This window comes from Medicago sativa, chromosome 5 (assembly GCF_051527215.1).
Source record: "Medicago sativa cultivar Bolivia chromosome 5, Bolivia_mono, whole genome shotgun sequence".
Lineage (NCBI taxonomy): Eukaryota > Viridiplantae > Streptophyta > Magnoliopsida > Fabales > Fabaceae > Medicago > Medicago sativa.
The window spans coordinates 49,307,577-49,325,000 of NC_140753.1; the positions used below are offsets into that span (position 1 = coordinate 49,307,577).

General features: G+C 34.6%; 1 protein-coding gene across 1 annotated transcript; it reads right to left on the reverse strand.

Moving 5' to 3' along the window:
* Positions 1–1,492: 1,492 nt before the first annotated feature.
* LOC146922659 (uncharacterized) lies at positions 1,493–13,223 on the reverse strand. Its single transcript, XM_085711587.1, has 3 exons — positions 13,055–13,223; positions 12,612–12,712; positions 1,493–2,218 (listed from the first exon to the last, which is right to left on the reverse strand). Exons 1-3 carry the CDS (start codon positions 13,221–13,223, stop codon positions 1,493–1,495), a joined length of 996 nt encoding a protein of 331 aa, XP_085567713.1.
* Positions 13,224–17,424: the final 4,201 nt, after the last annotated feature.

Here is a 17,424-nt window from a genome sequence, read left to right on the forward strand (position 1 = left end):
CCTCCTCCCACGCCCACAATCTCCTCCTCCAACTCCACGCCTCACCTCCAACCTCCCAACCAAGACCACACATATCCGCCACCGTGCACAACTTATTAGTCGCTAAATCAAATAAACGACTAAACCGTGTACATAAAGGAACATCGCCTACCCACCTATCAAACCAAAAGAAAGTCTGAGATCCATCCCCCACTCTTTTCGACACCCTCTCTGCAAACCAACCTCCATCTGCATCTCCAATCCCATCCCTAATCTTCACTAACTCCTGCCACCAAAAAGAACCACTCCGGCCCCCAACCTCCAACCTCCCTGCCTCCTCACCATACTGCGCCGCCAACAACCTATACCAAAACCCTTCTCTATCCACCAGCATCCGCCAACACCATTTACCTAATAAGGCTCTATTAAACTCCCTCATCTGCCTCACCCCCAACCCTCCATACTCCTTTCTTAAATACACAGAGCTCCAAGCAATCCAGGAAATTTTCCTGTTCTCTTCACTCCCTCTCCAAAAAAATTTATTAAAAATAGATTCAATGATAGAGATGATACCTGACGGAGCTTTAAAGAAGGAAAGAGCATAAACAGGCAGTGAGGTCAAGACAGACTTTTGAAGAACCAATCGACCCCCGAAAGAGAGAAAACGACTCTGCCACCCCGCCAATCTAGACTTAATGGAGTTCAACACAAGATTCCAAAATGCTAACCTTTGAGGATCACCTCCAATAGAGAGGCCCAAATATAAGAAAGGAACCTTTCCCACTTCACAATTTAAAATAGAGGCCGCCTCAGTCAGCCATGACTCTGCAATATTGATACCAACCAGCATACTTTTATTAAAATTGACCTTTAAACCTGACAAGTCCGCAAACAAAGTCAACACCGCATGCAGGGAACGTACATTAGCCCAACTCTTAGTACCAAGTATTAGTGTATCATCTGCAAATTGCAAATGAGACACACCCACCAAATTGTAGGTTCCAACCGAGTATCCTGTGAACAAATTATTACTCACCGCCGAAGTCATCATAACATTCAAATCCTCGGCTCCTATAAGAAACAAAAAAGGGGAGAGAGGTTCCCTTGATGCAAGCCCCGTTGCAAAGGGAACTGATCCGTAGGGCTGCCATTAACTAAAATTGAGGCAGAAGCTGTTGACACACATTCTTTTATCCATTTCCTCCACAACACCGGAAATGCCATTTTTCTCATTACCGCGTCCAGGTACCCCCAATCCACTGAATCATATGCTTTTTCGAAATCAACTTTGAAAAGCATCAATTCCTTATTAGTCTTTCTAGCCTCATATACCAAATCATTAGCAATCAAAATACTGTCAAGAATTTGTCTGTTTTTTACAAACGCAGTTTGAGTATCCGCTATAACTGTTCCCATAACCGACTTTAGCCTATTTGCAAGAACCTTGGCTAGAATTTTGTACAAGGAGCCAACCAAAGAGATTGGTCGAAAATCATTAAGACGCTGCAGACTATCACTCTTCCCAAAACTCCTTTATGAAACCAAAGTTAACCCCATCGGGGCCAGGGCTCTTGAAAATATCACAACTCCACACTGCTTCTTTAACTTCTAATGCTGAAAACGGTTTGATGAGACCACTGCCTTCCACGTAAGATAAGCTTTTAAAGGGCAAATTTTCAATCCCCGATCTAGTAAAATGGTCAGCCGTAAAATGATCTCTGAAGTGAGTAAACACCGCATTCCGAATAGGTTGGACCCCTTCCACAAGAATACCATTCACCATAAGAGCTGCAATAGAATTACGCCTTCGACGACTCGACATGACTGAATGGAAATACCTAGAGTTAGCATCTCCATCCTTCAACCAGTGTAGCCGAGATTGTTGCCATATGATGCTAGTGTTCACACGCGACAAAGAATGAATGTCGTGAATCACTCCCCGCAGCTCATGTAACTCTTCGTCTGACAACCCATCCTCTGCCCCCTTCTCATCTAAATCCGACTGACGTTTTTTTAAGGACTCAATCTTGCCAGGAATATGTTTAGAATGAGCGAGATGCCACTCCTTCAGAGCTTCTTTAATCATTTTCAGTTTCCCACGGAGCACAAAACCACCCCATCCCTCAATCTGAATGGAATGCCATTTTTCTTTCACAAACTGTTTATAACCCGACAACTCTTGCCAACATTTCAACATTCTAGATGGACGCGAACCCCAGTTTTCCTCATCGACTGATAACTGAGGCGGACAATGATCAGAAAGACCTCAGAGAAGGGCAAACTGGATACAAATAGGCCACTGCAGACACCACTCTTTAGATAACAAAAATCGATCAATCATGCTCATAGATGTGCCATCCCCTTTGAACCAAGTGAAACGACGACCACATAACGGTAAATCAACCAAGTCATTATCATCAATGAACATATTAAAATGTTGAAAATCATTCACATTTGCGCCCCTCCTAAGGGATTTACGCTCATCCAGACATCTAGCTGCCGTTGGATTGGAAATCCTTGGTAGTTAACTGCAATCAGTTTATAATTCCTCTGTAGTTAGCTTTTTAACAGAACTTCACATTTGTTCTTTTTAATGTCCTCCAAAGTCAATAAATGAGGAAACAAAAACGATAAAATATGTGATTCAAGTGGAAAAACTAAAAAGCAAAAAAATAATAATTAGATTTGAGACTTAACAAATTTATTAAGGTTAATAAGTTTTTACCCCCTGTAATATAGGTCATTTTCGGTTTCTCCCCTGTAATTTTTTTTATACACCCCCTGTAAAATATATTTTTTTGATTTACCCCCCCTAATAGGCCAAACAAAAACCAATTTTATTTTTTTTTTCAAGAAATTTTCGTTTTTGTTTAGCCTATTAAGGGGTAAATCAAAACAATTTTTTTTTACAGGGGGGTAAATCAAAAAAAAGTTTACAGAGTGTAAAACCGAAAATGACTTATATTACAGGGGGGTAAAGACCTATTAACTCAATTTATTACTATTTTCTTTTAGCTTTTTAAGAGGAGTAGTGATGTTGGAGAAGGTTGTGATAACATTGTATGTTCGAACACCTTCTTCAACGTCACCATGCATCTTATAAACTGTTTACACCTCTAAATTCAAAACCAAAAAACAATGAAGAAGCTTTTTTGAGTTGGTGGTTTTTTGTTTTGTTTTTAACAGAAGTAGTGATGAAAGAGAAGGTGTTCAAACAAGTGTTCGAACCATTGTTCGAACACCTTCGCTCCCATCACTACGCATCTTATAAACTATATTTGCGTTGAATGTGGAAACAATGAAAACCACACTCCTATATATAAAACTTTATGTGGGGTATGGACCACAGAAAGTGTTGATGGAACCCTATCCACACAAAAAACTCTACATCGGCAGCTAACAGCTGATTGTTTCCTCGGCAGTTAACTGCCGATGCGCCCTGAAGCTTTGCATTGACAGAACCTGCTGATACACAATCTGTTACATGTTTTTAACACATTGTTTCAATACAAAAAAAAACTGTTGATACACAAAATTAATAAACGGAAATTACCAACATCATTTAGTAACCTATAATTCGATAGCATTAATTCTAGATGCAATACAACTTATCCACCAATTTCTCCGATGGATGCCATATGAATAAATTTGGTACATGTTCGTATTGAATAAAGTTGCGTATTGAATAAATTGCACAATAACACTAAATAAATTCAAAAACTACACAATTGTAATTAGTTTTAATTTCATCTAAGTTACATTACATTCTCCCTAAATACGTGGTATCATCATGATGTTGGGTTTAAATTATATTCTTGAAAGTTTGCCGAAAATGTCGGTATTGAAGTGTCTTATACTTCGGGTAGAGATTTGCAGCATCCTTTGAAAATTCAAAAAATGAAGAGAACAACACATGTATTCTACTGAATCATCTTTATAGGTTATCACCTCGAATCCCTTCATATAGGATGAGTGTGGACGTAAAGGAATGCATTCCAATACATTCTTTTGAACTTAATCCTACTGCACTGCCAACTGATAAGTTTCAATGACAGAGGAGCATGATCAAGCACAAAACAACATCTTAGAGGTGCATTCTCTTACTCCCCACTCATCATATACAAAGGAATTCGATGCGAAAACATATAAAGTTGATTCAGTAAAATACATGTTGAGTTCTCTTCATTCTTTGACTTTTCAAAGAATCTTTCAAATCTATATCCTAAGTATAAGACACTTCAATGGCGCTATAGTCAGCAAACTAACAAGAATTAAACTTAATTCCAACAAAATAAAGACAATACATAATAATGATGCTATCTAAACATAATCTCGTGGCAGAATCAAATTCTTGAGAATATCTTCAGGCGATCTCAAAAACGTAGCTTCCATCTCAATCCTCAGGAACATGCAATGCTGATGATATATGGAGAACATGCTCCTCACACAGTCATCGTCAGTCAACATTATCTTTTGGTTCTTCAAATAACCGGGATGTGCATACTAAAGGTCCTCCACTCTCCTTGTGTCTCCGGGGTTGAGTCCTCAATTGATTTCATTCAGTTGATCATTTAGATCCTTTAGCGTGACATCGACTCGAACCTTGAACAATTGACGGTTTCCACCGTTGAAACGTACTTGAGCACTGAATAAATTGTCCATTGTTTCAGATCTACACCATAAGAAATTAAACAATCAATGAAAAACTCATTCAAACATTTCATCAAACACTTGGAGTGCAAATTATACATAAATCTTAAAACTCAAAACTACAACATAAACATGCAAACATCTAAACACTTAATCAACTTAAATCTACTCTAAAAATGAATCATAATATCTTATTTGTAAACATTTGATTCATTTTTTTACAAAAAAAAAAAAAAATTAAATCAACCTAAAACTAAAATTATAAAAAAAAACAATTATAACAACTAAAATGTATGTTAATAGCAATATTATTACTTAATTGTGATTTTGTTGAATAAATTTCGAAAAAATGAGATTGGGTGATTTTGGTAGAGATTTTGAGAGAGATTGATAGTTGAGAGTGATAATGGATGAGAGAGTAATGTTGGTTCTGCCTGGAATTTGTACCAGTAATCGCATCGGCAGTTAACTACCGATGAACTCTGCGGCAGTTAACAACCGCTGATTAGTTCATTCGACAGTTAACTACCGAAGGGCATTGGGGTCTTTTACTAATGTTTTTTAGCCTTTTTTGAAGTGTGAACATCAATTTTCTACGTAATATGCAATATGAGTCCATTGACTTCTAAAGAGGGGTAATGTTGGATTATTTCACATGACTGATTGGAGTGTGGAGCGAGCTATATTGTATTTTTAAAATATTTTGCGAATATAAATTTGTTCACAACGTATGCGATAAACATTGTATAAAAATACACTATTTATAAATATTGAGAGAGAAATCTAATTAAAAATTAAGTTCAAATATACACCATAATTATGTATTGTGTTCTACAAGAAATTTGTTATAACCGTTACGTAGTATTTCCATTTTTTTTTTTTTGGAATAACATTTCCATATTTTCAATTATAGGGATTTATAGCTTAAAAGTTCAAACCAATGCAAGAGTTTTTACATTGTCATCTATTTAATTTGAGACTTATAATTTCCAACACCCCCTCAAGTCAAAATCATATTAACTTTCTTCCTTTTTTTTTTTTTTATCTATTTATGACTTTTTTTAAAGGGACGTATTTATGAATAGGGTAGTAGTGGATTCTCTTTAATTTTCTTTCATCCTTTTATAGGGCTAACCTTTGCGGGGCTGAATTGTGTGGATACATGTATCGTCTTTTTTTAAGGGAGTTTCTTTTTCCACCTTCCGCTTTTTCTCTGTGTCCTTTGTTTTTGATTGAAATACCTCATGTTGTTTGGATTATATATCCAAAATAAATAAATAAAACACTGTTTGAATTATATAATCGAAAATATGCTTATATATAAACAACAATAATAACCTCCTCCCATTTTAGTTGTTGCATTTTTTAAAAAAAAAACAACCAAAAAAACCCGTAAAAGTGACAAAACCTATTAAATAAAATTAATAAAAAATATAAAAGTACTACCAAATAAATCAAATAAAGCTAATGAAGATTTTTCTGAGAATATGAAAAAAAATAAAAAATAAAAAATAGGTCTAAATGATAGAATTTTGGATTTTGAGGGGAGAAGTCCGACAAGAAGTCCATTCTATGGGAATCATATTCCTTGATTTTTTTTTTTCCGCATCTTCTGGACAAATTTTGGAGCAATCCAGTCAACTAGTCTAAAAATCGAATATTTTACTGAGATACATTGGGAGGAATGACTAACAATGACATGAAACACTGGAGAAGTTTGTTAGAATTGTTTGTGTGGTTCTTAAACTGACTATTTCTGTCACAAACATGTTCAATCTTTGTGTTGAATTATATAATTCAAATGTTTTCTCCATGGGTTTTTGTCAAAAGAAGGGTGTATATGGTGTTCGGATTTTATAATTAGAAAAAACAAGCGCTTTCAGATTTTAGAATCCGAAAGCCCTATATATATGCTTTAAAATAGGGTGTATAGGGTGTTCAGATTATAAAATATGAAGTATTTATTTTTTTGGATTATAGAATTCAAATTGGTGAATAACGCATTTTCTACCAAATAATAGGAGAAAACCTCGTTTCAGATTATATAATCCGAAAATTCAAAAGGCGCTTTGAGAATATTGGAGGGCGCGTGAGAGGAGAGAAACTTCATGTTTTAAATTGTCTGTTAAGTCTGGTTGAAACACAAATTAAAGTGTGGAACATGTTGGACCAACACTTATTTTAGACTATTTCTTTTCCCAGCTTATGGTTTTCTTACGCGCCCTATTTTTTTCAAAATTACCTTTCGTTCGGATTATGAAATCCATGAAGGAAAATCGAATATAAGAAAGGAGTAGAAGCAGCGGAATAATTTCGATTTTCTTTCCTTGGATCATTACGAAATTCAAACATGAATCAGTGATTTGATTGTTACCTCGAAGTTTGGAATCTGAACGTTGGAAACTGGAAACTGGAATCTCGATCACAGCCAAGCAAGCAACAAGCAGCAAAGCCTCTAGCAAGTCCACACGAACAGTGCTCCTCCAAAACTCGGTGCTAGCCAATGAATCGGAAGTTCAGAGAAGAAGGGTTGCTCCAAAACGTGTAACCAAAAACTTCAGCACTAGAGTTCTATTTATAGAACTTCTAGTGTGCTCTGCAAGTCAGAAGTCACTATTGGGCTTCAGTAAGCCCAACAACGAGTTTAGTAATTTTGCTAACTAATTAGCGTTATTTACTAAACGCACCCCTTATATAAGTCATACTTATATATTTCTCTTTTGACTGTTCTTTGTGTGTGACCCTATAGGTTCTAGTCACGTTGGCAATAATATTAAATCTAGTATTTAATATTATAAACAATGAGCGGTATCTAGCAACACATCATTGCTACCCAAGTGACAAGAATGTCAAGTGATCTGACGAAACCTTTCCATGATAATACTCATGTGTACAATTACTCATTTGTCTCGATATCTTTATTGATCCCAAGGCATAGATATTGTCACCCTTGTATAGATCAATATTTATATTTCTTGATTCCGAAATATACTGAATAACGAACAAGTCCAATATCTTATATTGACTTAGTTCGGCATGGCCATGCAGTTTTACAGTCATATTTCATCAAGAGGCCTAAAGATATATCTCCCATTTATGAGGAGGGACAAATCCCATCTAGGACACTCATGTCCCTCAGCATGCTTCATCAAGCACCCATCAACCAACGTTATGGTTATCCTTTTACAGACAACGTTAGAATGGCAACAAAGCACTTGAGTCAACATCTAGGGATCATAGTGGTTTCAGGTCTAAGAGCGATATACACTATTATCATTGTGAGAATATCTTATGACAATTGCATAACTTACTATGTAGTATTCTCACGGTGGGTCAATCCAATATAAATATTACTCCTAATATTTATACCTATGTATAGACTTAATATCTCATATCTATGACCCATAATAGTCTCGAAGCTTTATTATTATCCTTTATTCATATTAAAGCTTTGACTACGGATACATTTAAGAATAGCGTTCTTTATTATAATGTAATCTCATGATTAAGTCACACTTAATATATTATTACACGAACTATCTATTCTAAGGACTTTATTATCATTACACAAATATAATAAAGTGTGCCATATATTATTCAATAATAAAAGTCATGATACATAAAATAATGTTTAACGTAAATTATTGGCCTCTAGGGCTTACACCAACAATCCAAACCAGATTGTAGGAATTTTCGGATTATATAATCTGAATTTGTGTATTGCCCAGATTTTCAGAACAACAGCGACGCATATTATTACGATGACATAATTAAAAATCACAAAAACATAAAATAAATGAAATAGATAAAAAATTAATGAGACAAAATTGATATCAATTCTCATTTTATTAATATATAAATACTTTCATAGAACATTTACAACAAAATTAAAGCTTATTACACAAAATTGTTAAACACCTAATGACTATTTTATTAAACACCTAATGATAAACATGTGGTGCAAGAAGATGGAAGGAGAAGGAATGGGAAGGAGAAGACGATGGATGGGGAATGAGGTTGGGGTAAGGTTTGTTTTCTCTCTAGGGAAAATGAGACTTTGATGGTCAACCTAATACCCAGACAAATCAACCTTACATCCAAGTAGGTGGTGCCAATTCGCAAAGTGTCACCATCACCTTTGACCGTTCATACAATCCCTAAAATATTAGGGTCCGTTTGATGGTCAGGATATGATATCGGCAGGATATGATATAAAGCTGGATAGAGATAGGATATGATAAGGACATGATAAATATTAATCATATCATGTGTTTGATGCACACATGATAACAAACATGATATCATTATAATTAAATGAAAAAATTGCTCTCATAATTAATTAAATATTATAAAAATGACATGTTATTAATTATAATAAAAAATGCATGCTATCATTATTTTAAAAATGACAATATTTTAAAAATGGCATAATATCAAGATAATAAATAAGGAATGAGCTTCTAATCCCATCATGATAATTTCTAACCCAGCTTATACTCAGGATAGAAATTACAAAGGAAAGTCAAGATAGGATAGGTAAATGGTTTATATTATCCTATCCTTTTGGTGCATCAAACATGAGATTTAAGCAGGATATGATTAATGTATCATATTCTGTCTCCCTATCCTGATCATCAAACACACCCTTAGAGTAACCATTTTGTTTGAAAGGCCAGCAGTGGAAGCACATTGTAGATGAAAAGGGAAGGAGAGAATGTGAGATGATAAAAATGAGAAATTGTGAAGGGTTGATGGATATTTATAGGGTAACAATTTGAAGAATGAGTGCATAGAGTGTAATGATTCATAAATGAGGGTCAAAAGACGTGTTCAACTTGTCTAATCAGTCATTAAAATTGGTAAAACCCGAAGAAAAACATGTGTTATGAGTTACTCTTGCTGAGCAAGTAATCGTCCAAACTCTGAGCTGGTTCGGATTATATAATCCGAAAATGTTCAAGAATGTGTTAACGTTTGTACTTTATAGGGTGAGGAAGTAGTATTCAGATTTTTAAATCCAAACTTGTTCAATACATGATTTTTTTTATGTGATCCACAATGCATATAACCTTCTATAAATCAGTCTTCTTGTTTACATATACTGTAAACCACACCAAATAATCATGGACACTTCGGTCATTGATATGAACACCAAACTAGTTGCAATTTACTACAATAGAGGGAAACCGTATCTCTTCAGGGTCTGAAATGATGTCACGCTCTCCGAGTTGAAATAAACCGTCAACTCAAACATAGAGATACAAGGAGGGTAGACGGTGTTGAGTATCGACGTCCATCGGCTGACTCGTCCGAAAGAGTGCAGTTCAGCCAGATGAAGCTCAAAAATAATGATGCCGTGAGAACCATATTCTCGATATTTGGTCAGAACAGTACTAAAGGACTGATCGAGTTGGAGGCTTCGTTGGTCAGATATGTTGAAGAAATTTAGAAAAGTTTGATCCGGCCCAACAACTACTAAAAGATCAGTGCTTTTCTCGAGGAACCAGACGAAGAAGTTGGTTTGGCTGATCGGTGATCTGTTATGCTTTGTTTTATTACGTGTTAAATTATGTCGTTATATGTATTTGAAATTTTTATATTTACTATTTGTCGTTGAAATTAAGCACAACTGTCATGATAATTCAAGATCAAGATAACAAACATATGTCTTTATCTCAGGTGGGATCAACATCAGAAGTGGATACCTCGGAAAAAGTCCTAGAAAATTACTCTTCTCCCTTTGAAAATTGTTCATTCCCTTAACTCAGTTAGAGTTAACTCCCGCTCGACATTTTTCAACTAGAGTTAACTACCGCTTGCATTTTTAAGATCTGTTCAATCACTTTTTAAGTCAGTTCAACCGATCTTAAAAGTGTCAGGGGAGTTAACTCTAGCTGAAAATAATGAGCGGGCGTTAACTCTAACTGAGTTAAGGAATGAACAATTTTGAAAGGGAGAAGAGCAATTTTCAAAACGAGTTTATTGGGAAAAAACCCATGTCCCACATCGGATAGATAAGAGTCTTGAGAAGAGTATATATAAAGGAGGCAATCCTCACCTTACAAGCCGGTTTTGTAAGGATGAGTTAGGCCCCAAATTTCAAGATGGTATCAGAGCTTGTCGAATTCAAGGGCAGCCTAAACCTATTCACGCACCAAGCCCAAAGAGTGCTGGGAGTGAAGGGGTGTATTGGGAAAAGCCCATGTCCCACATCAGATAGCTAAGACTCTTGAGAAGAGTATATATAAAGGAGGCAATCCTCACCTTACCCGGATAGCTAAGACTCTTGAGAAGAGTATATATAAAGGAGGCAATCCTCACCTTACAAGCCGGTTTTGTAAAGATGTGTTAGGCCCCAAATTTCAACAGAGTTCAATACCTTTGGGCTGTATCTAAGATGGGTCCTTAAACACGAAAGTGTTTTGACCAAGTCTCCTCCTTCTAACGCCACATTGGCCGTTTTTTTTTCTTTTTTCATTTCTCTCAATTAGATAACTACCTACTTATGTGTTTTCTTTGACCACATTTTATACCAATAACTACCTCTCTTTTACGTAATAATTAATATGTGTCTTCTTTAACCATCTATAAACCTGCTTCTTAATATGTATTTCGGATCCAATAGACTTTTTGGATCCGTTTTCAATTAAGATTTGTCCTTCGACATTATTGTTGATGAATTAATAAGTTCATTATCGATCGTGATAGTGGCAAGAGTTGATTTTATGAGGGTAATCTGTTGGTATTTTGTGTGGTTTGGATAAAGAAAATATTTTATATAATTCTGATGGTTTTTTCAAAAAAGCAAGTGGTTTTAGTATAAGGAATTTAGCATGATTTAGGATTTACGTCTTATGTAAACTGTTTTGGTTTTGATCCTTTGCATCTACGGAACTGATCACTCTAAACATGACTTTGTCCTTAGTTCCCGCTCATATTTAATGTTTACCAACCTTTTTCTGAAAGATGGTTTATGGGTAAGGTCACTGACATCAGTCAATGAAGTTGCAAATCTAAAGATATGTTAGGACCTCTGGCTCTGAAACTCAAACAAATCTTGGGCTATTCTTATTAAGCACATAGTCCTTAGAAATAACAGACCAATTACTTATCATATTTACTCTTCAATCTAGAGTAGTAAATATTGTAACTAGCAATGTTTCTTGGTTATGGAAAACATATATTTTTGGAAGGATACATGGTGTGGGATTCCCCTGTTTAGCTCTTTAAATCTGCCTAAAAACACATAACACTTCTTACCTACAAAGGTAAGTGATTTCATGAGCAATTTTCAATGGAGTATACATGTCTCCGTGCAAGAAGTATTTCGAAACATCATGCAAATGGTCAATCCAATTGTTATTCCTTCATCCCATAGACATGACAAACTGATTTGGAAACTTTCTAACTCTGGTGAGTTATCTTTCAAAGTGCCTTTTTGTTCAAGTTCCCCTTCGGACATTCATCTCACTGGTAGAACAATTTGCCACGTGAATATTCCACCATCAAAATCCTTCCTTTTGTGGAGATTGATGCATGGTAAGCTTCCCACTGATGAGAACCTCATGGCCAGAGGCTGAAACATTACTTCACTTTGCAATAACTGTCTCAGCAGCTCTGAGTCATCCTTTCATCTCTTTTCTGTATGTCCCTTGGCATTTAAAATTTGGTCTTGGCTGACTACAATTCTAAATAGAACCATTCAGTTCACTTATAGGGAAGATATTTATCAGAATGTTATCCTTTCATCCTTATCAGAATGTTTACCATATCTCTTCCGAACATAAGAGAGTTAAGCCTTCTCCAAAATTTCATTTCCCATTTCGAGATTCTCATTCTCAATGTTTAGACTCCTAGCATCTTCTATCAGTAAATCATATTGTCTTTTTTAAAACTTTAAAACTTTTTGATTTACTATGACAGTGACTAATGAGATATTTAACAACAGTTACTAAGTCTTCACGTGTGATTTCAGAAAATACCTCATCTTCATCTTTATAATCGGCTTCAGATTTTGTATCATAAGATGTTGATGCCATAAGATTCAGATTAGCTTCCTCTTCACCAGGCTCATTATCAAGATCTTTTCATGTTGACATGAGACTTTTCTCAACTCTGCTCCTGAAGTTCTCTTTCTTGGAGCTTTCTTTCTTTGGCTAGTCCTTCTGAAAATCAGGACAATCAGCAATGAAATGAGCAAGTTTTTTGCAATTGAAGCAACCCTCCTGATCATCTTTCTTATCATTATAGCTTGATCTTTTGGATCCATTGCTTCTACCAGGAAACCTCTTCTTCTTCTTCTTAGTCAGGTACTGATATATTTTGGTGAGAAAGGACATCTCTTCAACATCAAAATCATCTTCAGAGTCTCCTTATATAGTCTTTTCTTCAGATTCCACCAACTGATGAGCTTTGACAAACTTACCCTTTGACTTCAAAGCAATGTACTTGGACTTCTTAGCAGGTTTATCACCTATAAGCTCCATCTCATGACTTTTCAGAGAACTTATCAGGTTTTCAATGCTCAGCTTGTTCAAGTCCTTTGCTTCCTGAATAGTAGTGACCTTAGGCCTACACCTGCTGATTTCCTTCATATGTAGAACATAGTGATTCAAATATACTTCTGACAGTAGATTTGTCCACTATTTTGGTGTAATCTGAGTGAGGCAAAGCTTCAACCAAAATTCCTCGAACTCTAAGGTGTTTTCTGTAAATCTTCTTCTAAGCATCAATTAAGCTCTTTCTATCCAGCACCATACCTTCAAAATCAACTTGAAAATTGACACCATCCTCAATGGTGTCTCATAATTCATCGTCAACGTCAATGATATGACTATACATCTCACCTTTCCACCAAGAAAATTGTGCAGCATCTCCATTGAAGGATGGAGGCCTGACTGAATAATTATTTTTATCAGAGGTGGAAAAATTATTGTTGTAATCATAACCCACGGGAAAACCAGAACAACAATTACCAGAATCAAGAGTGTATGAAGCATACATGTTTCACTAAGGAACTTTTATATATTACGTAGTTAAGTGTTTAAAGCAACAGACCAAGCCTCTTATATCAATTCAAGATGAGAAAAACATAAGAAAGATGAGTTGAATTATGTTTTCTTTTTTAAAAAACTTATTTATAAGAAAGTTAGGTCAATAAAAGTTAATGTGTCTGGACTGAATTTTGAACTAAATACATCAACGTTTATTGACTCAATTTTCTCTTATAAATAGGACCCGAGGTAGTATGTATAATCAAATACGGTTCCCAAAGTCGCGGATTAGACATCTCAATTTCAGTAGTGGCACCAATAAGAGCGCCATGAATGATTTGGAGCTTTATGGCTTATGCCTTTCATTTGTGCTCTAATTAGTGATTAGCCAGTAGCCCTATAAACAAATCCACTATTAGGGTTGGGAATAGGCCAGGCCGGCCTACAGGGGCCTACGGCCTGGCCTGTTTTGGCCTGGCCTGGCTTGGCCTGTTTCGTAGATAGGCCTAGGCTTAGGCTTTTTAAAAAGCCTGTTTAGTTAAATAGGCCAGGCTTAGGCTTCCAGAAAAGCCTGTTAAGCCTAATAGGCTGGCCTATTAATACTATTTATTAAAAAATGTTTTTTTTTATATTAAAATAATTGCATATATTAAAAATATAAATATCTTTTTCTCTATCTATTAGTCCCTTAATAGGCTTTGTTGTTATAGGCTTTTAAGTAGGCTTTAATCTAGTTAAAATTTACTTGTAGTTAAATAGGCTTTTAAGTAGGCTTTAAGGCTTGTTTAGCTTATTTAGTAGGCTAAATGAACTATTTGATGACCTTAATATAAAGTAGGCCTGTAAGTAGGCTTTCAGGCCAGTCCAGGCTTTTAAATAGGCCAGGCCAGACCCAGAAAAACGGCCTATGATAGGCCATAGGCCAGGCTCAGGCCTGTAAATTTTTTCGTAGGCCAGGCTCAGGCATATCAAAGCCTGGCCTGGCCTGGCCTATTCCCACCCCTATCCACTATAGATATATTACTCTTTGGTAGTTTGTATCTTTTGAATATTTTATGGAATAAGTCCAATTATAAATGCACTTAAATTTAATGGAAGCGAATGGGAACATTCAAGAAACGAAATTAGTGTCGTGGTCATGAACATAAATAAGCTAGATAATTATACCGATGGTACTTTAAATCTTTGTCCACAGCTTACGAAAGTTTAATTAATTTTATCGTTATTTGTTAGTGCTTATTATGGCAAGTGGCAACAACTAGAATGGTCCCAAGTATAGTTTGCTTGTCCAATCATATAAAATAATCGTATTATAATGTAAACAATTTTCATAGAATTATGCTCTTTAGCCAAATGATTTTGCTCATTTCCAAAGTAAATGTCCAAAATACCCCTATGTATGTTAACTCACGCAGCATGAGTTAACTCACACTAGTGTTAAATTTGTGTGAGTTAACTCACGCTGCGTGACTTAAGTCACGCAAAAAGAAAAAAATGAAAACCCAGCGTGAGTTAACTCACGCTGGTTTTGTTTCATCCATATTCATTTTTCTTATGTATGATTCTCTTTAATGCAGCCATTTACTTTGTACTATGTGATTGTACTCATTAATGGAGCCATGTGATGAGGATAATCGATTAATCAATGGTATGGTAAGTTCAGTGTTAAAAAAATTATATAATAAAATGAACTTGTTTTGGTTTTCCATTTGAGCTACCCAAAAGTTGACGAGTGTTTGTAGTGCATGCATGACATTGAAGTTGGAGGTGTCCTCTAGCATTCATTTGCATGCACGTGATCAGCATCCTTAGCCCATCAATGTGTGAAAAAATTGGATAATGGATGAAACAAAACAAGCGTGAGTTAACTCACGCTGGGTTTTAGTGTGTGTTTTTCTGCGTGACTTAAGTCACGCAGCGTGAGTTAACATGCGTAAATTTAACACTAACGTAAGTTAACGTGCGTAGGGGTATTTTGGTCATTTGCTTTGGGAATGAGCAAAACCGTTTGGGTAAAGAGCAGTATTCATTTTCATATTCTTAAAGCTTGCTATGTTCCTAAGCCGTTCAATTAGGCTACTCATGAATCCAATGTCATATGTACAAAGTTAAAGGTTAGACCAGGTTTCACCATTGTTTGGCCATGCTCAGAATCCGTTGAAGAGGAGATATGATACCCTCCATTTTCTATTTTCATTTATTCTTTTCATTATTAAATATTTAAATTTTTTGGAGTGTATAAAAAAGACTTGATCTCATTTAATGTCAAATTTTTATGTCTATGTGTTTAAAACAAGAAAATTTGTTTTTATGGACAAACCTTATGTTAATTTTCTTACGTATTTTTTGTGTTGTTTTTGACGTAAAATACATTTTCTTATAATTATGGATAATTATATATATATATATATATATATATATATATATATATATATATTTTAAGTTATTAACATCACCAAAAACATCTAAGATAATATATCTAAATTTTTTTACTAACTAAATATTAAATGCAATGCAATATAGGTGACCCCTTTCTGAGCAGCTAACACTAACTTTCCGATACCACCAGAAGATAAAAGACACAGTCACTTTGGCTCAAATATAAAATAAAAAAAAATGACACAATTATTAGAGAATTTATTTTTCCACTCTTCTTCCTTCTCACGCGGCATAAAACAACTTCCAATTTCTCAGGTTCATCCAAATCATGTTTCAACACGATTTTGAAAAGAAAAAAAAAATACCAGTTTGACTAATATAATTTGAAAGGTGCCAAACCAGAGAAATTGGAAGTTGTTTTATGACTTTTAGGAGATTCGAATTATATAAATTCAAAACTTGTAAAAAATGGTTCAGATTATAAAATATGAACAACTATACATTTTGTAAAATTAGAGGGTGCAGAAGAAACCAAAAGGGTGGAAAAATTAATTCTCAAATCATGATGATAAAAAACACTCCCTTTGTCTCTTAAAAAGTGATAGAACCGCTCAAAAAAACGTCCTACGACATTTAACTACTCCTGAAAAATCGAATGACAGTTAGCGGTCATTAAGGTATGTTTTTGAGCAATTTGAGAAGTGAGAAGAGTAATATTCAGAATCCATATAATTATGAAGAAACAAATAAAGGCTCTAGATCAAGGTATGTTGTACTTGTATTACTTATAGGGTAAATATGTTTTGGTCCCAACAAAATTACAAGTTTTCAACTTTTGTCCGTACAAAATTTGTATTCACTTTTAGCCTCTATTTTAATTTTAGGTCTAATTTAGAGGACTAAAAATATCTATTTTTTTGTAAAAAAAAAAAATTTAAATAGAGATTATTCTAACAATCTACAGTAGCATGGAAGACTAAAATTACAATTAAAATTTATAGAAACTAAACTTGAAAACTAATAATTTTGAAGAGACTAAAAACATATTTAACCCTTACTTATATTATCGCAAACTACTCGTCTCAAATTTTGAATAAAATTTTTATCTTGAGATTTTCCAATTTTAGTGAATTCTATATGAATCGTAAAATTGATTTTTAAGGTACCAATTTTTTGAAAATTGATTATCTTAAAAGTCATTTTTACGGTATATAACTTCTTTAAAAAATCCTTCAAAAAAAAAAAAAACTTCTTTGAAAACATTAATGTCGTAAAGATATCTTGTTTGTTGAAGAAATATATGAATCCTAAATATAAACTTTTTTATTGAAGAAAAATATGAATCGTAAATATGACTTTTATGGTACTACTGTTTTCAAAAATTACTACCTATGAATCGTGAAAATGACTTTTATGGTACTAA

What these genes read in the sequence shown, in the direction of transcription:
- LOC146922659 (XM_085711587.1), bottom strand. Translation starts at nt 13,223, where the DNA reads ATGAAGGAAATCAGCAGGTGTAGGCCTAAGGTCACTACTATTCAGGAA. An exon ending in CATTGCTTTGAAGTCAAAGG is followed by an intron (nt 12,713 to 13,054) that starts GTAAGTTTGTCA and finishes CAACATGAAAAG; the next exon opens with ATCTTGATAATGAGCCTGGT. An exon ending in ATTATAAAGATGAAGATGAG is followed by an intron (nt 2,219 to 12,611) that starts GTATTTTCTGAA and finishes TGTCCGCCTCAG; the next exon opens with TTATCAGTCGATGAGGAAAA.